This window comes from Polyodon spathula, chromosome 21 (assembly GCF_017654505.1).
Source record: "Polyodon spathula isolate WHYD16114869_AA chromosome 21, ASM1765450v1, whole genome shotgun sequence".
Taxonomy (NCBI): Eukaryota; Metazoa; Chordata; class Actinopteri; order Acipenseriformes; family Polyodontidae; genus Polyodon; species Polyodon spathula.
The window spans coordinates 18,084,198-18,106,324 of NC_054554.1; the positions used below are offsets into that span (position 1 = coordinate 18,084,198).

Below are 22,127 nucleotides of genomic sequence, written 5' to 3' on the forward strand. Positions count from 1 at the left end.
GTACAGAGAGCACAACTGGGTTAGAGAGCAGGGACACTGCCACACTCTGCTCAGGAGAATCATGCCATTCACCTGTATAGACAGCACAGGGGCACTGTCACACTCGGCTCAAAAGAGTCTAGGCTCATTCAAGCTTGTAATCCCCCTACACAAAGATGCACACAATCTAATAAGCTGAAAAGATGACATAAAATAATTGTGTGACATCATTTAATAAATGTATTGAATCCTTTTGCTGGCTGTCCCCAGCAGGATAGCCACGCTTAGAGTCAATTCCAATTTTTTAAATTCCATTTTAAAATCAATTCCCAATTCCTATTACCTTTTAATCAGTTCCAACACATCATTGATCAAAATTACAATTAGCAGTATTCTTTTAAAATTAATTTCTCACAGTGGCAACAAATTATTTAAATGTAAGTCAAATTAAAAACAGTTAATCACAATTATTGTCTCAAATATCAATTCCAATTCTTCTGATTTAAAAAAGGAATTGGAATTAAACAGCAATTGACCCCAACCCTGAGGCTGACCCTTGTGTATAGCCAACACTACAGAGTTTATAATGAAATTCCAATTTTAATTCCTCTCAGGGAATTGGAGGAATGCAAGAAGCATTTGTAAACAGAGATCCTCTTAGCACGGTGCTCCCCTCATAGCTGTCTCCTCCCTGATGTGCACTGTACAAACAGAGAGACATTGCACTGCAGCGTTATCAAACTCAACTGCTCTACTATACAGACTTTGCACTGCAGCTTAGTGCATGAGTCTTGAATTGCTCCAAGGCAGCAGGGTGCCTGGTAGGGTTTTTGAGCACTATGTGCAAGTGCTATTCATTGTTCAGTAAGTTACTGAACTAAACTTTAACAGGGTCAAACACTGAGGAAGAATCAATTCATCTTAAAATAAAATTAATAAAATAAAACTTCCCTCCGAGAAGTTCAGAATGATTAAAAAACACCATAAATAATGTATTTAATTCATATTTTTATATATTTTGATATTAAGTGCCTGAGCTCAGGAGCAGTTGCATTAAAACAATTATGAATTAGAATCTAATTGCTCTTTAAAAGGAACAACAAAGTAACACTAACATTGCCAATTTACAAATTGCAAAGCAACCTTTGACCTCCTGTGAAGGGGGTGCAACGGGTCAGAGCTGTGATCGATCCTCCCAGTCGCTGGAGGCGTTGCATAAAACGGGACGAGACCGGCAAAAAGACAAAGGTCGAACTGTCTGGGAATTCCAGAAAGATCGCTCGCTCCGCCCGAACGCGGAAGTCTACGGCCGCCGCGCCATGTACCTCAGTCGGAGTTACTATGTACGCCCATTGGGTACAGCGGTGACCGGGGCAGAGGCTAAGGGCGGGGTCGAACAGTATTTAAGACGGTACGATCTAAGCTCGGTTGCTCAGTCCTGGGGAACAGTGAAGGAGACGTGCTGTTGGATTTGTTAACGTGTGTAAAAGGTGTGTTGTGTTTCAGAGACTGGAGATGGTGTTTCAGTTTGTTTCCCGGAAGAACGACCGGGACCATGGCACTAAAACCCTACCCAGGACCAGGAGCCCCCTAGAGGCCAGCGCAGGAGCACCAGTGAAACATTTATCTATTTTTATAACTTATCTTTTACTGTGTGCGGGACTTGTGTTAGTTTACCTTTTTTTATTTTCGCCTCCTCCTTTATCATTGTTGATACTGGTGGGGGAATTTATTTTGACTTTTTATTTCATTATTTTTGTTTTTACTTACTTTTTGATTGGAATACTGGTCGGTGGCCATTTTACGGCCAGATTTAATAAAAACCCTGCTGCGGGGAGAACTAGAACAAGCCCCGTGTGTACTTTTTGCCAGTCCCACCATTTGACTCAGCCCACTAACCTCTTACACCTCCCTAGAGGTTGTCACTTGTAACAATATAACATCATTGTGAATTTGGGGGATCTACTATCTATACTGACAGGCTGTGTGAGGCTGCTTTGTTAACCATTTGCAGTCCTATGTCGGACAGGTCCGACTTTACAATTTTCCCTTTCCAGTCAAATGTCAGACCCGGTCCGATATCAAGAAGATGTAAAGCACAAAGCAAACGACTAGAGCTCGTTTTTTCTCCAGAAAAAGCTGAGAAAACCTTTCAATGGCTGAGTGAGACCGATAGGAGCTGAATGAAAACAAAAAAAAGGCCGTATCTCATAGCCCCATCCACTACAGAGATAACACGGACATTAACAAAGGAGGTATCTGCTTCTGCATCCAGTGCTCAAAGAATATCACAAACATTTGCAGAGCTTTTTGGAGATGTTATAGTAATAAAATAATGACTTGGATCACATTATTGAGGAGTTTGGTGATAAAACAAGTGATCAGGAGAGGATTTATCAGTATGCTTGTCTATAAAGAGGTATGTAAAATAAACAGCGCGTGTGAAAATAAATTGGACCCGACGCGCCTGACAAGTGCTGAATAAATGGACTGCAAAGGGTTAAAGATGTTAAACAACAACAACAACAACAACAACAACAACAACAACAACAACAAAGCTGTGAAGCATGTCTGTTTAAAGCAGCATGCAATGTGGCCAGTGCTCTCCATCTCTGTGCAGGAGCAGGGAGGTCTGGTTATGGTTCTGGCTGTGCAGCAAGTACCTCCACAATCCTGTCCTGGGCTCGCAGGTTGGCCCTCTCTGCCGGGGAGTTGGGTTCCACGGCTCGGATGTACTGCCCTGGCTTTGCCTTCTCGCTGTGGAGGTTGAAGCCGTACCCAGTGGAGCCCTTCTTGATGTTACACAGGCGGGGGCGGTGCTCACTCTTAAACTGCTGCAGAAACACACAGGGCTGCTCAGTACAAACCACAGTATAGTGCCTTTAACATAATGCAGGAATAGAAATGTGTCTGAATGCATTTACACAATGGCATGCAATGTAGCCAATCAATTAAAAAACAACAAAAGGAATGGCACCCAATACAAAATGTATGTGACCTCATTACTGCTGACAGAGTCTAGTCTCAGTTGGCTCTGACATTGCCTCCTGTAGTGTTGGAAGGTAGACACAGGCAGACAGAAAAACAGCACAGATCACAGCAGCTCTGCTAAAAGGCTTAGGAAGCAGTGTTGAATGGGCTACACAGGTCATTTAGCACATATTGTGATCAATGAATGTCCATTATAGTGCAATAATCACATTCAGATTTTAAGGCAGGATGTTGTCTAAATATTACTTTGTTTGTTAAATAATACATATACACCATTCTGAGTTGTGGGGAAGCTATAAAAAAGGCCAACAAGATGCTTGGATATATTGTGAAAAGTGTAAACTTATGTTCTTATGTCTGACCTGTGGTACTGTACACTGCATGCACTATTTCATTACTGTTCCATTCACAGCTGTCACAATACAGCAAGTAATTTCCCAAGTTTATTCAAAGCCAGCCCAGAACTACTATAGCTCACCACAGAAGCAGGATCACTGATGCAAAACCATGGAGTGCCCATAAAGTAAAATACTAGGAAATGCTCTCCCAGTCGGAGCTACTGTCTGAATGATTTTGTTCAGCAGCTCTCACTACAGCCTAGGCAAAAATATGACCTCATTATCAAAAGGGAGAGGCCTACATGAACATGTAATAAAAATATAACAAAAAAAAAAAAATGAAACAAATACCTTCTCCCGAAAAACTAATCAAATAAATAAATGTATGTTCATGGTGATTTTGGTTATATTTTTTACCATGATAATACAATCCTGAGATGACATTTCTTGTTAAATACATACGGTGGTCAATACATCTCAATTTAAGGAAGACTATTTGAAAGAAGTGCTATGTCACGCATTCTTTGATGCAGAAGGTTGCCAAACCTGAAAAACAAACTGGAATACTTAGACGCATAAACAAAAATGAGCAGTTCACCGAAAATAGTTAGTACAAATTTTTGCTGGTGCAAATTGCATCTGTCATCTGAGATTCTGAAAGAGAATTTTAAATCATTAACAAGACAGCTGAAAAAAGTTAGGATGCAGAATTATTCTCTCAAGTCTGCTATCTGTTGGTGGTGGTGGGGGATGAAGTATTAAGTAGAATTAGGGTCTTAAATACTTGGCTGGCTGGTTGGTGTGTGTTAGAAGGGCTGGGATTTATAAACTACTGGGACTGCTTTTGGAAAATAAATAGATATTATCGGAATAGTCAGGGGCAAGCAGGCCAGCTGATAACGTCGAACATCACATAGCAAGGTATTTAAAACTAGAAAACTGTGGAGGGGAGGGGAATCTAAAGAGGCATGTAAAATTCAGATTAAAGTATCCTGCCATTCCAGCTACTCGCTGTGTAAACACAAAGGTGTATGCTACAGTAACACTCGTCAAATTCTTATTACCTCTGCACAATCACATGCTCTCGACTGGGCCAAGGTTTACTTAATGTCAGGTTTCTGTCTAATATGGCTCCGTTAATGATTTTATTCAGGATTACAACATTGATAATCTGTCTAAATGAAATTTGGCTTGGACCGAATGACAATGTTTCCCTGACTGAGGCTTCTCCAGCGAACTTTTTTCCAGAAAGCTCGCACTCCTGTTGCTACTGTTTTCTATAGCAAATTTAGAATCCAACAGGGAACCGTTCAAGGTTATTCATCTTTTGAAGTTTTAACCTTGACATTAAAACAGTCCATTATTTGTTCATATTGTAATTATTTAAAATTAAACACGCAAGTCAAACCCACTATTTCTGACTGAATTTGGGGATTTGCTCTCTATATTGACACTTTTTATTGGGTAATTTTAACCTTCATGTTGACATTGATTCTGATTTTAACTCCTTGGAATTTTTTAGGCTACTTTATTCCTTAGATTAAATCCTGCATGTCAAAGGTCCTATGCATAATCGTGGCCATACTTTACATCTGGTAATTTCTCAGTGTTTACCTGTTAAGAATGTTATAACCCTAGTTCTTACTATTTCTGATCATCTTGCCATTCTTTTTATGGTGAATCTGCCAGTATCTACAAAGACTGTGGAATGTACATTTAAATCCCAGGTAATTAATTCTTCAACTGCTGTTAAGCTTTCTAATGTATTGAGCCCATTACCACTTAAAGTAATTTAGGGTACTGTTGGAACAAAAACCAGGAGGGACAGAGGCCCTCCAGGACCAGAGCCAAGTAGCCCTGTTCCAGAGAGAGTTGTTAAAATTCAATACAATTTCTAACTCTTAATGGTATATTTGAGAGAAGTTTCAGTTTGGTTTTCGTGCTGCACATAACACCTGCACAGTTTTTACTGAGAACTATTCTGACATCTTTCTTGCTTTCGATACCTGTATCTTGTGTACCAGCAGAACAGGGTTTTAGCTGTTAGAACAGAGTGCAGACCAACAAATTTGTTTGTGTAAAAACATGACAATTTCAATGGAAGCGCCTGAGAATTATTAAGACTGATCTGGAAAGCACACTGACTTTGGTGCAAAAAGGAAAACTGTAAATAGTTATGATGTTGAAAGCTACCCACAGAGACATTGGTACATGGTTGAAAACGCAGAGATGGTATGCTTTTTACAAATGCACATTTTTAAAGGCTAGCGTGACCTCTGTCAGAATTTATTATTTTTTTATTTTTTATTTATTTTTTAATTCCTTGCCACTGCCATTTTATCACTGTACAGTGGCCATAGACACGTTTTCATATAGTAATAACATGACGTTTACTTGTGCCTTATTATAGCTGAACGAACCCAAACAAAAACCGAAATGTAACGTTCAAAACATTTCAAATAAAACAAAAACATGGAAACAAAAATAAAGATGCAACAAAAAAATATATACAATCTATAAAAATCACTACACAACATTTACAGCAGGTTGGGCACTGTTTAAGCAAGGCATTTCAAAATGACGTGCTTGCCTTTTTTCGGTCATCAGTTTCTTATTTGCGTTAAAGCAGCACAACGCTTTTTTGACCCAGATAGATTTTTAAAAGAGCACTATGATTTCACACCCATAATCTGGTTTTGCATAACCTGTGCTTTTTTTTTTTTTTTTTAAATATACATTAAATCTTGCATATCACACAGTGCTCTTTTTCATTTGCCATGTTTATCACAGAATTTTCTAATGTTGAATTCAGGTAAAGCAGAGGTTATGCCAGTGTGCTCACAGAACCAACAAAAAAAAATTGGATTACATGAACTTGACCCTTGCAGACTCTATCAAAACAAACTGGAAATGAAAAGTTTGGGGTCGTCTTTGATCCTGAGCTCTCATTTGAGATTCATATTAGGGAAGTTTCTAAAGTATCTTTTTACCATTTCAGAAATGTAGCCAAACTTAGACCAATTATTTCCGTATCTGATGCCGAAAGACTAATGCATGCCTTAGTTTCATCTAGAATTGATTATTGTAATGCACTTTTTTCTCGTGCTCCAAAACGTGTGGTATCCCGCTTGCAGCTTATTCAGAATACCGCTGCTAGAACTCTCACTAAAACCAGGAAAAGTGAAAATATTATCCCCTTTTTGGCCTATTTACACTGGCTCCCCTGTGCAGTATGGAACTGAGATTTTGCCGTTAACTTAAAAGGCCCTGGATGGATTAGCACTTAGTTATTTGCAGGAATGACTGACCCTGTATCTTCCTGTTCTCTGAGTGTGGTTTGGATATGGGGCTGCTGGTTATTCCTAAGGTCAACAAAAGCAACACGGGAGGTACAGCGAACACCTCATCCACAGGATAGAGCACAAGGAGGTTAACTGACTTGCTCAGGGTCACACAGTGAGTCAATCAGTGGCAGAGGTGGGATTTGAACTGACAACCCTCTGGTTACAAGCCCTGTACTTTAACTACTGGACCACACTTCCTCCTATTGGCAGTTGTACGTCTGACAAATGTATTGTGGTTTGTTCTATTTTATGCAATGTACTGTACAGTGTTTTGCAATACCTTTGTATAAAAAGCACTATACAAATGCAATAAATAAATAAATATAATAAAAATGGTGCCATGGGTTAAACACAGTACAGTCATGCATGCCTCACCTCACACAATATAAATGAATACAACTGGAGACATTTCTTGAAACTGGAACATTTGTTACATTGGATAACTACTGGCCAGCTCAGCACTGTAGTGCATTTCATCATCGCAGAAACCTTAGGCACATAATTACCTACAGTAAATACAGGAATTACATTCAGGTTATACAAATCTCATGAATCTAAAATAAACACAGATATAGAAAGTTTAAATGGGATTGGAATTCCAAATGCAGCAGCTCAATGCAGCGTGTAACGACTGCCAGCCTGTAGGCTTGGCCTAGAAGGAAAGTAAAGACTTTCCGAACAGCAGAGTCATGCCTTCCACAGCTAGCTGGTAACGAGCAGGTGTGCTGTCCTCAAGAGTTTTCTAATTTGCGTCTGTTGTGCAACAAAGTTACACAGTGGCATCTTTTTCTTTTTATTGAGCGGGTCACTCACTCTGCCTACAATGAGAGGCTTCACTGGAACAATCCTTCCAAATCAGGGGTACATTCACAGAATCAGAAAGAGCATATTAGCAGTTTCCTCACACTAACACTGGCCCTTGTTCCCTACCACCCTGTTCTGTGGAGTCATAGGCAGCTGCTGGCTTCTTTTCTCTTTGCTGAACAAAGCACCTGAAATTCCAGAGGGGGTTTGTAGTTTCAGAGGACGTTAAGAGCTGAGGCTGTAGATGCCATGTAAAAAACACTGTTAGGAGGTAGCAGCGAGATAAAAGTTGGATTGGGCAGGCTTGGAATGAGGTCCTGCTACAAGGACCTGACCATGACTGCAGGGCAGGGCGGACCTCCCACGACAACAGGTACAAACTAATGAGCAACCACTTTGCACTCAGGCACTGGCCCACTCTATTGTCTATTCCACTTGGTTTCTTAAATCTTTTACTTTACACTTGTGTTTATGGATATACTTTAATTTGACAACATAATCTGTTGTAGAGTATATAACAAGGTCACTTTCTAAATTAAGTTTTATGATGAATTAATCCTTTACAGTGAACAAGCGACATTCCCCTTTCCTCTTCCCTCTTTGTTAAAAACAGTTCATTGTAAATTCTTGAAATCCCTGAATCTGAGATCTGGTAATGGTTATGGTTATGAGCCACCATAACTTGCAGTATAGCTTGTTAATGCATATAATTGGACAGGGGTGGAATTGAATTCCGCTGCCTGCTTGTTTGTTTTTTGTCATGAGAAGTCACCGAGATGGCATTTAATTCTTAAAAAGGGCAGAGACATTCGGTAGCACAGACAAACAAAACATGACACACACTTGTTTACAGCTAGGAAAAAAATGGAATGAATCAGCTATTCCAATTTATATTCATTTGAGAAAAAGAAAGAGTAATGTCCACTATTTTATAAAAAGACCCTCCGACTAAAACGTGTATTAATGTCAAGTGAAATAATGTCTTGTAATTTTCCCCAAACACCCAGAAAGTTTTTATTGAAAAATACTGAAGTATTGTACAGTCCCTCTGTTTATGGAATAGCACATTTTTATATACCTATCTTTAAGCAGAATACATAATAAAATACTTAATATTTAAAAAATAAATAAATAAAAATATTGAGTTAAAGCAAAAAAAGTTAATATCATTTCTGAAGTACTTTATAATGTATAATGGAAATTCTCTTAATACTACTTCTGGAAATGTGTACAGCCTGTTCGGACATGTCATATTTAACCTAAATTTCTGCACCACCAATCCTGTGTGATTTACACATCACAGCTCACCAAAAGTGGTATGTAACATCCGGAACACTATCCAACCATTTCTTAATTTTTCTATTTTTTTCCCACCCACCTCGTGTTTGTATTCCTGTGCGTTTTTTATATGTACATCAAGCAAAGTTGATGACTCAAATCCAAACACAAAGGTGGTCCCTACATTGAAAAAGGTTGGGAACCATCAAGCTAGAAAAATTTGACACTATAGTTTAATGTTTAATATACTAGTAATAAATTGCTGTTACAGTATTTAACCTTCACACTGTAGAACACAAATCCTTTCTAAAACATGTCTGAAAGTGAAGTATCACACTGTACTGAGGGCTTGTGTGGTTAAACTTGTTCCTAAAAGTTTAAACGGAGCCTACACACCCCTAACCGTTTGGGTTCCCTCAAGTGGTATGAGAGCTTCAATCTGATGGGGTGAATCAGCCACCCCTCCCTTTGCACTGAAAATATCAAGAAAGACATTCCACAGTCAGATAAGGCTTAGAAAGAATTAGTCTGCCGAGGCATTATTCCCGACATAACATGGGACGTGAGAAGACTGGTTTCTCTATCCCTTGTTCATTTCACCCCCATCCACTTCTCTCCTTGTCACCGTTCCTCTCTCTATCCCCCTCACCCCACCTCCCTCTTTATCCACCCCCCTTCTCCCCCATGTCTCTGGCAAGAGGCTGACTGCATTACCAGCTAGCTGTAAACAGCAGAAATGTTAGCCAAGACTTCATTATTTCCATGGAAATTAGGGAGGAATTCTCTCCGATGAGAGAATCGTCATACTGGACAGGAAGGTCTGTGCTACACAGTGAGAAGAGTGACCAGAACAAGCTCACACGCAATGTTAATATTGGCACTGACCGACAAAAAAATTTTTTTTTTTGTTCAGGGACCCAAATTGAATGAAGTTAAGATTAAGATTACACCTGAAATTAGAATGTATACCAAATAAGTGAACTTTAATTGCTGGTTTCACAAACCCAGAGATACCAATACTTGACTGAACAAAACAGCACCTGCCAAGCAAAATTAGGTTTTGTTTTTTTTTGTTTATTTTTTTGACAACTCAGGATGGTAAAATAGGGTCTGTGAAACTTGATGCAAGTATTCAAATAAAGTTGCGGTAAAATATATAGTTTTCTTAAATAAATGCTGTACAACATGTCTTTTCTTTTAATATTCTTGTTCCTTTCGATCTCAAAAGCAACTTGTTTACATCAGAAAGTCACTTCCTTTTAATTGTTAAAAGGTCAAAAAAAGAACTACACTTTCAATTGTTCTTGTTAATTTTTATTTTTGTGGCACCTTCCTTTTTCTTTGTTTGAGCTTTAACCCAGATCTAAAAATGAAACCCCTTCCCAGGAAAAGCCTGGCTACCCAACCCGAACCCACTATATGTTCTGTTTTATAAACAAATGCATCATTACATTTTAGCAAGTGTTTTTTTCCTCTTGCAAATGCCTCCTAAAATTACTCTCGACTTATCGTGGATCCCATGTGAGCAAAGCGTTCTCGTGTTTATGCTGTAAAAAATATAACCAAAAAGTGATTCTTCATTATTAAGTATGGGGGCTGTTGATATAAAAGCTACTTTGCACAGGCATTGTAATGGATATGGCTGCTGCAGACGCTTGCATTATTGCCTTGTACCTAGTGCTGTGTTTTGATAGTATTTTATCACAGCACTGCCATTTCAAACCAAACAGCTTCCCGTTTGCAGCTGCATGCTCTTTTGTTTGTACAGTTTGTACTGTTCTTGGCTCCACATCCTCTTCATTGCTCAGTGATAAGTCAGCATCACTGTCGCTGGAAATGAAATCCTCTGAACTAACTTCACTCCCACTGTGGCTCTCCACGTATGCTGCCATGTTTAGCTTTCGCTAAAAATAATATAAAAATACAACTAAACAAGTAAAACTAAAATATAAAACAAAAATATATATATAATTTTAAAACACTAATATACACACACTTGTAAAAGCTGAACGGCTTCCCGCAATATATCTGTCTTCTAAACGCCCACAGGTAGATTGGACTCGCTACATGATAAGCAATTGGATACAAATGTCACGGGACCCTCCCTTGATTTTCATTGCACGTTCCACAGTACTAGCACTGCCTTAGAGAATGAAACTTGAAACGCTAGACTGAGAAACTTGACATGGTACTGTACGTGGGTTTTCATTTGACATACATGCATACGTCATTGTGTTGAAGTGGTTAATAATAACAATAACTAACAGTTGCAAGCAACTTGGCAGCTTCCAAGGTATTCTTGTTCCTATCTGTGTTCCATAGTAATCATGACCCTACTCACACTCTCGAAGCAGTTATAAGCCACTTTTGCATTTGACCTTAAGGACCTCTCAAAGGTTACAGTTAAAGACATTTTTTGATACAGCATATATGGGTTCTTATGTGTGTTCCACAGTAACCATGACCTATCTGAACTCTAAGTAGTTATTATGAGCTCGTTTTACATTCAACCTTAAGTAGATATCAGAGGTCATGGACATGCGCATTTTTGATCGGTCATATATGGTTTCCTATATGTGATCCACAGGAACCATGGCCATATCTGCACTCTAAGGAGTTGTAAGTTTTACATTTGACCTTTTTAATAGAGCATACATCAATTCCCATTGGCCTTAATTTGTAATATGTGCAAATTGACTACAACTAAAAATTGACTGGCTTGTGGCAGCCATGTTTTTTTATGTAGCAACTTACTTTAAAACAAACTTGACAAACAATCTTGCAAGACTATGTTGCAAAGTTTCGCTTCAAATCGGCATAACGGCTTCAGAGAAGACAACGTTTTTTTTGACAAATACGATATGGCTGCTGAACAATGTGACATAAGAAAGTTTACAAACAAGAGGAGGCCATTCGGCCCATCTTCCTCATTTGGTTGTTAGTAGCTTATTGATCCCAGAATCTCTTCAAGCAGCTTCTTGAAGGATCCCAGGGTGTCTGCTTCAATAACATTACTGGGGAGTTGGTTCCAGACCCTCACGATTCTGTGTGTAAAAAAAGTGCCTCCTATTTTCTGTTCCGAATGCCCCTTTGTCTAATCTCCATTTGTGACCCCTGGTCCTGGTTTCTTTTTTCAGGTCGAAAAAGCCCAGACAAAATCGACTTCTCTTGAAAAACCGTATGTCTGACACAACTTCCCAAAAGGCCTCTATAACCCTACCAAGTTTCGTGAGTTTTCGTGCAACGGTTTTCATTTTATGCACCATTTAAGGCTTTCTCGGCAGATAGAAAGAAAAAAAAAAACTTCTCCAGAGTGCAGTGCCTCAGTTTATAAGAACCACTGATATAAGAATCAACCGTATATTGATCAAAACCACTTGGACCAAAAAATTCCTATACTAACCAATGTAAAATACTCCGCTTGTATGAATCAAGCAATCCACTTGTAAGAATCATTTCGGGGCACACTGATTACATGTAATAGAGTACTGTATCAAATGCAATGACATGTACAGCCAATAAAGCCGTTTATGAATTTGATCACATCTCAGGTGATTAGGCATGTACGCAGCGTGGATATAACAGGTTAGTGAAAATGTGTTTCAATAAAGTGAATACACATTCACTGAATACATACCGAGTACAGCAGTATTATTGTGTGATATGCACGTAGATGGAATGGGATTGCAGCACGACGAGGAGGGGGGATTGCTGAGATTTGCATGTCCGCTTAGTGAAAAACTGAGATTTGCATCGCAACTGAAAATAAGTAAGCCACAGAGGCTTAAATGCAGTGGTAGTGCCGACAGTAAAATACTGTAATGATGTCATTTTAAATTCAAAGGCCATAACATGTAACACCACACGGCAGTTAAACTAGGCACCCTCACGAGACGATCGCTTCAAGTACACTCTAGTAAAATAGGATTCTGCAGCCTTGAGTACACAAACATGATCATACAACAAGCTGCTTACCCACGATGACTTGTTTTGATGCATTATCCTCAGTGATTGAGCACCATTGACATCTGTATACTGTATTTAAAGTGATGATCGCACGCTTTTGCCAATTGTAATGCAACAGGGTGGCTGAGGACAGTGTAAATTATCAGGCTGGAGTCTCGATTTACAGTTTTAAACTGGTGTTGGTTTTATTTCTTACACTGCGGTGGCAAAACAACCAGCTAATAAAACAAACAAAATAAACCTAGCTCTCAGTTGGAGCACTAAGTAAACAATACTTTGTGTGGAACAAACACTTGGTTCCCTTACTCCAAAACAGAAGGAAGGGCAGGGAGCCAGTTTCCTTGAGCACTCCCTCCAGAGCTTGCTCGCCCTGAAGCCTGGGGGTCTGAAACCAGGGTCTCCTACCCTAACCAAGGGGAGGACAACCTTAGCCCTTCCTGTCCAGGTCTTTGTTCCAAAATGAATTGTCTAATTCTATTAAATGTGTTCATTTAATTAAAACTAGGCGTGGAATGGCCCTTCAGTAGCAGATTTGCCTCTCACTGGGTCACAATGCCTCAATTGCTGCTTTTCAGAATCACACACATAAAAAAAAACAGAATTAAATTAATCAGTCAGGAGTATAAGGAGGTTATCCCACTGCCAGAATCCAAGGCATCATTACAGAACTGCACAAACACTGCGCCTCCCCAGTTTACAAAAACAATATAACAAACTGAAAATCCTATATATTGCAAAAAAATTAATAAAGTAGAAGGGATTTGTTCAATTTAAGTGTTAATAAAAAAAAAAAAAAAAGGAGTACAAATGTCAGCAGCTAAAATGTTTTTTTTGTCCCGTTAACTTTCTTATCTTAGTGGGTTTTAATGTAACTTTAAAATTGCTGCTTTTGTATTGTGTACACCGTTACTTAAATCTGTTATTTAAATGGTCTGACTGTGGCGGTTGTATGTGTGAGATGCTATACACATATATTGTGGTTTGTTCTTTTTTTCTGCTATGTACTACAGTGCTTTGTGATACTTTGTATAAAAAGTGCTATATAAATGCAATAAATAAATAAACTCATTGAGCTTCCTCTGAAAAAACTCTACGGGTTTAGATACTGAGGTAGGGTGTCTTGTTTCGAGATACCTGCGTAGCTTGTAGGGCTGCATACTGTGGTTTGCCAGTATTTCGCTGCATGATAAACATTGAGGCTCGGTGCATCGCTGGACCCGCTCCATGTAAAGCCCAGTTTTAAATATGCTTTGTCGTATTTTCGGCTTCTGCATTTTGCTGGAACCACCGCTGCTGCCCTCACTTCAGCTTACTTTGTAAGCGCGCTGCTGATATGGTTTTTATGTTTACTTGTGGTGGTGGGGAGGGGGAACCACGCAAAGTTTGTGCAACGTGTCACAGTTGCTAAGGAACATTAGCACATTAAAACAAAAGCTTTTTGTGTTATTTTATTTTAGTTATTTTGAAATCTATACATTTAAAATGTATAATAACTGTTATTTTTTTCAAATCACCCAACCTCCAAAAAAGAGACACACAACTCGCGTCTCCCTTGACACCTTGTTTGAGAACTGCTGGTTTAGAGGGATATGTTGTCTAACACAGTTGAGTGCAGTTCTCTCTTGATCCATCGTGGGAGCCTCTATGAATGCTTCTAATACAGGCTGTGCGCCTCAGGCTGCCAGGGTCCCTCAAATCTTCTCCTACAACCTGCCTTGGACAACCACATGAGCAGGTCCCGAGTGGAAATACATTCTTCATAACACAACAATAAAAAAAATGTCTCTTGTTTGCAACTAACTTTTTCCTCCAATGTCTGTCTGTCTGTCTGTCTGTGGGTTGGACTACCAACAAAAATAAGCAATTTCACCAACCTGTGTTATCCCAGGACCACCAAGTATAAAACTGGCCTTGCTTTAGCCTGGGCGAATGCACAAATACAAGTATAAACCTGGCCTTGCTTCATTGCTGTTGCGTAGCCGGGCATTTTAATGTCGCCCGATAATCGTCCTGCTCAAAACGACAGTAGCTGGTCACATCGTTCGAATCAACTTTAATCTAGTCTCTGACCTTGTTGCTAGGCGATACGCTAAAAATGGATGCTGTGTACAATTACGAGCAGAATCTTTGGGAATCCATTTCTGAATAAATGCAATCAAGTTGTGAATATGCTGGTACATAATGTCATCACAATATATGTTAAAAATATACTTAACAACCAGAGCATAGGACTATAGGACAATAACATCCAAGTATAAACGGAATATAACAAATAAAATGAGCTGAAATCAAACGATCTTTCTATCCATCTATTTTAGCTACCAACCTGCCTACTACATACAGTAAAGGAAAGAAATTCCCTGTGTTTCCTCATCTTTTCCATATAATGTGGTAGAACACCAGATTTGCTTTAAATCACACCCTCATTCTAAAGACTGCTTGCCTGACATGTTGGTGCACATCATACATATACTGCAGTTTAATAAAACTATATAATGGTAGTTCTGAAACAGCAATAGACAAACATTACAGCCTACGGCAGCAGTGTTATTTATTTATTTATTTATTTAGAAAGTGATCAATAAATAACAGAATGAGAGCTACATTACAATAAACGTGTTCATTATTAGACAGAACACCACAGCTCAACAAGTAACAACCCAGTGTGTCTGTCTGTCTGGAACACCACTTTTTTTTTTTTTTAAACCCCTGTATTACAGTGCTTATAATTATTTCAAAACATGCATACTTTATAATACCAGATGCCAGAATAAATCTGCATACAGCACAGGGATGGAAATAACACTCACTGCATAGCAGTTTGAGCCATTTCAGGTTTTATAAGCTACAGCCTCTTGTACAAATTGTAAACATGCTTATATGTGAGAATCCCATATAAAAAGCATGTTTACAAAGTAAAGCCGAAGTAAAAACAAACTGGTGCTTCATCTTATACTTCTGCTCAAATAGTTCTCAGGTCAAGTGGAACTGCAGCGTCGCTGTGTACTTATTGTGCGACAAGGGACGATGACAGTGCGTTAAATCGAGTGACAGTCGAGTGTAAACTGGCCTGTACAGCTGAGCTGCCTGATCCACTAGTAATGCTTATTTGTCCACAATACTAATCCCCTCATTCTGCTGTATACTCTTAAAAGGTATCTGTATTCACATTTTTAGTAAATGCTCTCATTTCAAATCATTCTTATCCATTTATTGTATTTACTACTAGCTCTTATTGGAATTTACTCTTATAAACAAACATTTTTACTATACGTTTACTGCTCTTAGTCGAATTTGCTTTTAAATGTAATTTACTGAACCTTTATATTACTCTAAGGGTGTCGACTAATAATAATAAATAATATTTGTCACTTATGTCTGTGTTAATAAACAGAAACATGGTATTTTGGTACCATACAACCCTACCTCCAATGTGTGCCAAAAACATGGGAACCCCTGACAGTGAAATTACCCGAGTTATACAGTGGGTATATTGGAAATCTGTGTGGTAAAGGGCATCTTCTGTGATCTGCTTAAGGACGACGACACGACAACCTTTGCTTACAACTAAACGGAAGGTCATTGAAAGCAATAAAATGGTTGCGTAACGGTTCTCATGTGGAGTGATTCCACACTAAAGCAGGTATTATCATGCACTCTGTATTTACTGTGTGTGTGCAGTACACTCCATTATCCAACAACAAAACCTGTTTGTAGAATTCAAACCAGGTTCAATAGGAAACCCCGATATCAACAAAAACTGCCCTCTTGTCAAACAGATTTAAAAAACCAACCACATTAAATAATGTTATTCTGGAAATAACAAAAAGTTCAGAACCTGTTGAATTAAAACACACAAAAGGCAAAAAATTATTATTTAAACAAGGCAAATGTGCACACATAAGCAAAGCTACAACAAAGCTAAAATAAACATGAAACTTAAAAGCTTTTAAAACTTCAAACTTCACCAATTTTACTTTTGTATTTATTTATTTTTATTGGCAAGCAACACCTCTAGCATATTTTTATTATTATTGGACAAAGCTGCTTAATTGTTAGTAAATTCATTAAGAAGATCATGAGGCTCCAATATAACACATTGTAAGTTTTACAGCCAATTGTGAACTAGCTGTGAAAAGTACAGACACAAGATGACAGATCTAAAGCCTTTCGAAGGGTCTGTAAGGAATGTTACTGCAGCCCTACAGAGCTTTCTTTGTTGTTTTTAAAGTGCTCTTTCAGTAGTGAAGAAGTTTTCAGAAAGACTATTGGAACTACTACTGGAAAATTGCAAACGTAATACCGATCCACAAAAAGGGAAACAAAACTGAACCAGGTAACTACAGACCAGTAAGCCTGACTTCTATTATATGCAAACTTATGGAAACTATAATAAGAGCCAAAATGGAAAATTATCTATATGGTAACAGGGTACTGGGAGACAGTCAACATGGTTTTAGGAAAGGGAGATCGTGCCTAACTAACTTGCTTGATTTTTTTGAGGATGCAACATCGATAATGGATAATTGCAAAGCATATGACATGGTTTATTTAGATTTCCAGAAAGCTTTTGACAAAGTCCCGCACAAAAGATTAATTCTCAAACTGAACGCAGTTGGGATTCAAGGAAACACATGTACATGGATTAGGGAGTGGTTAACATGTAGAAAACAGAAAGTACTGATTAGAGGAAAAACCTCAGAATGGAGTGTGGTAACCAGTGGTGTACCACAGGGATCAGTATTAGGTCCTCTGCTATTCCTAATCTACATTAATGATTTAGATTCTGGTATAGTAAGCAAACTTGTTAAATTTGCAGACGACACAAAAGTAGGAGGAGTGGCAAACACTGTTGCAGCAGCAAAGGTCATTCAAAATGATCTAGACAAGATTCAGAACTGGGCAGATACATGGCAAATGACATTTAATAGAGAAAAGTGTAAGGTACTGCACACAGGAAATAAAAATGTACATTATAAATATCATATGGGAGATATTGAAATTGGAGAAGGAATCTATGAAAAAGACCTAGGAGTTTTTGTTGACTCAGAAATGTCTTCATCTAGGCAATGTGGGGAAGCTATAAAAAAGGCTAACAAGATGCTCGGATACATTGTGAAAAGTGTTGAATTTAAATCAAGGGAAGTAATGTTAAAACTGTACAATGCACTTGTAAGACCTCATCTTGAATATTGTGTGCAGTTCTGGTCACCTCGCTATAAAAAAGATATTGCTGCTCTAGAAAGTGTGCAAAGAAGAGCGACCAGAATTATTCCGGGCTTAAAAGGCATGTCATATGCAGACAGGCTAAAAGAATTGAATCTGTTCAGTCTTGAACAAAGAAGACTACGTGGCGACCTAATTCAAGCATTCAAAATTCTAAAAGGTATTGACAGTGTCGACCCAAGGGACTTTTTCAGCCTGAAAAAAGAAACAAGGACCAGGGGTCACAAATGGAGTTTAGAAAAAGGGGCATTCAGAACAGAAAATAGGAGACACTTTTTTACACAGAGAATTGTGAGGGTCTGGAATCAACTCCCCAGTAATGTTGTTGAAGCTGACACCCTGGGATCCTTCAAGAAGCTGCTTGATGAGATTTTGGGATCAATAAGCTACTAACAACCAAACGAGCAAGATGGGCCGAATGGCCTCCTCTCGTTTGTAAACTTTCTTATGTTCTTATGTTCTTACTAGTATGCTGTTTTTAATGGCTACTATGAGAGAGACATGCAAAAGTTCTATACAGGTCTACTTTGTTACAACAGCTCATTTAAAATAACAGCAACATTTTCCAAGATTGAAAGGGTGATAGGACTACAAGTTCAAAGTCAGGATAGAGACAATCATTTACGTACAGCTATAGACAAAAGTTTTGCATCACCTAAAATTAGGATAGGAGACACATTCTTCCCAATTTTTTTCTCTTCCATCTTTCCTATGTCATATACAGCCAGGGTTTTAAAATACTTCAGCTACAGGAGTGATACACTGCCAATACTATATTTGTACTGGTTACTTTATTTAAAATTTTATATTATATACACTACTGGTCAAAAGTTTTAGAACACCCCAATTTTTCCAGTTTTTATTGAAATTTAAGCAGTTCAAGTCCAGTGAATAACCTGAAATAGTACAAAGGTAAGCGGTAAACTGCCAGAGGTTAAAAAAGAAAGTTTAGGTTACCAAAAACTGAAAAATAATGTACATTTCAGAGTTATACAAAAAAAAACTTTTTCAGGGAACAAGTAATGGGTTAACAACTTACAGCTGTTCGGCAGCAATGGAAGTAAATTAAGCCTTGAAAGTTGATGCTAACAATTCCTACAGGTGTCCCAACTTTTGCTGATTACTTACAAACCCTCTGTGTCTGTATAAAAGCAGTGTTGGAACAGACTGTGTTACTACACCCTCTTAAGCAATATTTGGACAGTATAGTACTGCAGGAAGTAGTATATTGCTATCATAATGGTGAGAAAAAGGCAATTAACAAAAGGAAGACAGACAGACCATTATAACCCTTAAAAGTGTATGTCTTTCCTTTAGAGAAATTGCAAAGAAAGCCAAGGTGTCAGTGAGTACAGTTTCCTACACCATCAAAAGGCACTTGGAAACTGGAGGAAACTCAGACAGGAAGAGGTCTGGCAGACCCAAAGCCACAACAGAATCAGAAGATAACATAAAGTTTCTGAGAGTCAACAGCTTGCGTGATAGGCGGCTTACAGGACAACAGCTTCAAGCACAGCTTAACACTGGTCGAAGTAAGCAAGTCTTAGTTTCAACTGTGAAGAGAAGACTTCGAGCTGCACGTTTGACAGGTCGAGTGGCAGTAAGAAAGCCATTGCTAAGATGGCAAAATAAGAAAAAGAGGCTTGCCTGGGCCATGAAGCACCGCCAGTGGACTACTGAAGACTGGAGGAAGGTCTTATGGACCGATGAATCAAAATTTGAAATCTACGGTTCATCACACAGGGTTTTTGTACGCCGTCGAGTAGGCGAAAGGATGGTTCCTCTGTGTGTGACACCAACTGTCAAACATGGAGGAGGAAGAGTGATGGTCTGGGGCTCTTTTGCTGGATTCGGCGACTTACACAGAGTGAGTGGCACCCTGAATCAAAACGGCTACCACAGCATTTTGCAGCGCCATGCAATACCCTCTGGAATATGTCTAGTTGGTCAGGGGTTGGTGGTCATCCTACAGCAAGATAATGACCCAAAACATACCTCCAGGCTATGTCAGAACTACCTTAGAAGAAAAGAACAAGACGGTAGGCTTCAAATCATGGAATGGCCAGCACAGTCTCCAGGCTTAAACCCCATCGAGCTGGTTTGGGATGAACTGGACAGAAGGGTGAAAGCAAAGCAACCTATAAGTGCAATGCATTAGTGGGAACTTCTGCAACAGTGCTGGGAAGAATTTTCCGAACAATATTTGATTTCCATTGTAGAAAGAATGCCACAAGTGTGTTCGGCTGTTATAGCTGCAAAAGGTGCCTACTTTGATCAGTCAAACTTAGATTAAATTTTGTTAAACAAAATGATTCCACAATTTCTTTTTTTATCTCCAATTGTTTATTTGTTCTATGCTTTAATTTCAAAGTACACTGTGACATTAAACTGCGTAAATTTCAATAAAAACTGGAAATATTGAGGTGTTCTAAAACTTTTGACCGGTAGTGTGTGTGTGTGTGTGTGTGTGTGTGTGTGTATATATATATATATATATATATATATATATATATATATATAGTATATTCCTTTTGTTGCGATATTGTAAAAAATATGTATCCAGGTGCTTAATTGTCAGATATTGTGGGTTCATGTGTAGATGCAACAATTGTGATGGTGACCAAACGTGTGCGAGTACTGTTGTGTGAAAAATTGCTTACAGTGAACAGTTGCATTCAAGAAATGTAGAACAGCAAAAAATAAAAATACACTTAAGGTTTGTGTGTTGCACACGTGCGTTAACAAAATGCCCAGAAAACTTAAAGAAAATAATTGTAAATGATGGGCTGTAATACATCAAAAATTTGATTAAACAAAAAAGAAAGCGGAAAGGTTACCGTACCAAGCAGATTTTTTTGTGAACGTCAATAAACCTACATTAGCTTTTGCCAGTCCAATCGTAGAGTGTCTAAATAAAGTGTGTCCCACTAACACATTTGTTGTCTGTTAGCCACAACTATCCCATACAATTCGGTTACATTGTTTACCATCAGGATGCAACGATTTCAAAAGATTTTACTGAGTTACAGTTCATATAAAGAAATCAGTCAATTGAAATAAATTCATTAGGGCCTAATCTATGGATTTCACATGACTGGGAATACAGATATGCATCTGTTGGTCACAGATACCTTAAAAAAAAAAAAAAAGGTAGGGGCTTGGATCAGAAAACCAGTCAGTATCTGGTGTGACCACCATTTGTCTCATGCAGCACGACACATCTCCTTCGCATAGAGTTGATCAGGCTGTTGATTGTGGCCAGTGGAATGTTGTCCTACTCCTCTTCAATGGCTGTGCGGAGTTGCTAGAACACACAGTCGTACACATCGATCCAGAGCATCGCAAACATGCTCAGTGGGTGACATGTCTGGTGAGTATGCAGGCCATGGAAGAACTGGGACATTTTCAGCTTCCAGGAATTGTGTACAGATCCTTGCGACGTGGGGTCATGCATTATCATGCTGAAACATGAGGTGATGGCAGCGGATGAATGGCACGACAATGGTCCTCAGGATCTCGTCACGGTATCTCTGTGCATTCAAATTGCCATCGATAAAATGCAATTGTGTTCGTTGTCCGTAGCTTATGCCTGCCCATACCATAACCCCACCGCCACCATGGGACGTTCTGTTCACAACGTTGACATCAGCAAACCGCTCGCCCACACGACGCCATACATGCTGTCTGCCATCTGCCCGGTACAGTTGAAACTGGGATTCATCCGTGAAGAGCACACTTCTCCAGCATGCCAGTGGCCATCGAAGGTGAGCATTTGCCCACTGAAGTCGGTTACGACGCCGAACTGCAGTCAGGTCAAGACCCTGGTAAGGACGATGAGCACGCAGATGAGCTTCCCTGAGACTGTTTCTTACAGTTTTTGCAGAAATTCTTCAGTTGTGCAAACCCACAGTTTCATCAGCTGTCCGAGTGGCTGGTCTCAGACGATCCCGCAGGTGAAGAAGCCGGATGTGGAGGTCCTGGGCTGGCGTGGTTACACGTGGTCTGCGGTTGGCAGGTCGATTGGACATACTGCCAAATTCTCTAAAACGACGTTGGAGGCAGCTTATAGTAGAGAAATGAACATTCAATTCTCTGGCAAAAGCATTGGTGGATATTCCTGCAGTCAGCATGCCAATTGCTAGCTCCCTCAAAACTAGAGACATCTGTGGCATTGTGTTGTGTGACAAAACTGCACATTTTA

General features: G+C 39.0%; 1 protein-coding gene across 2 annotated transcripts in view; it reads right to left on the minus strand.

Annotated features, from left to right (window-relative positions):
• Nucleotides 1-22,127, minus strand: part of LOC121296224 (Na(+)/H(+) exchange regulatory cofactor NHE-RF1-like) — a 76,873-nt gene that overhangs the window by 19,473 nt on the left and 35,273 nt on the right. The window contains exon 2 of one of the 2 annotated variants that reach the window (XM_041221554.1): nt 2,643-2,810. In XM_041221554.1, coding sequence (XP_041077488.1) covers nt 2,643-2,810 — 168 coding nt within the window. Of the gene's footprint in view, nt 1-2,642; nt 2,814-22,127 lie in introns of both variants that reach the window. The other variant, XM_041221552.1, reaches the window with a different exon arrangement.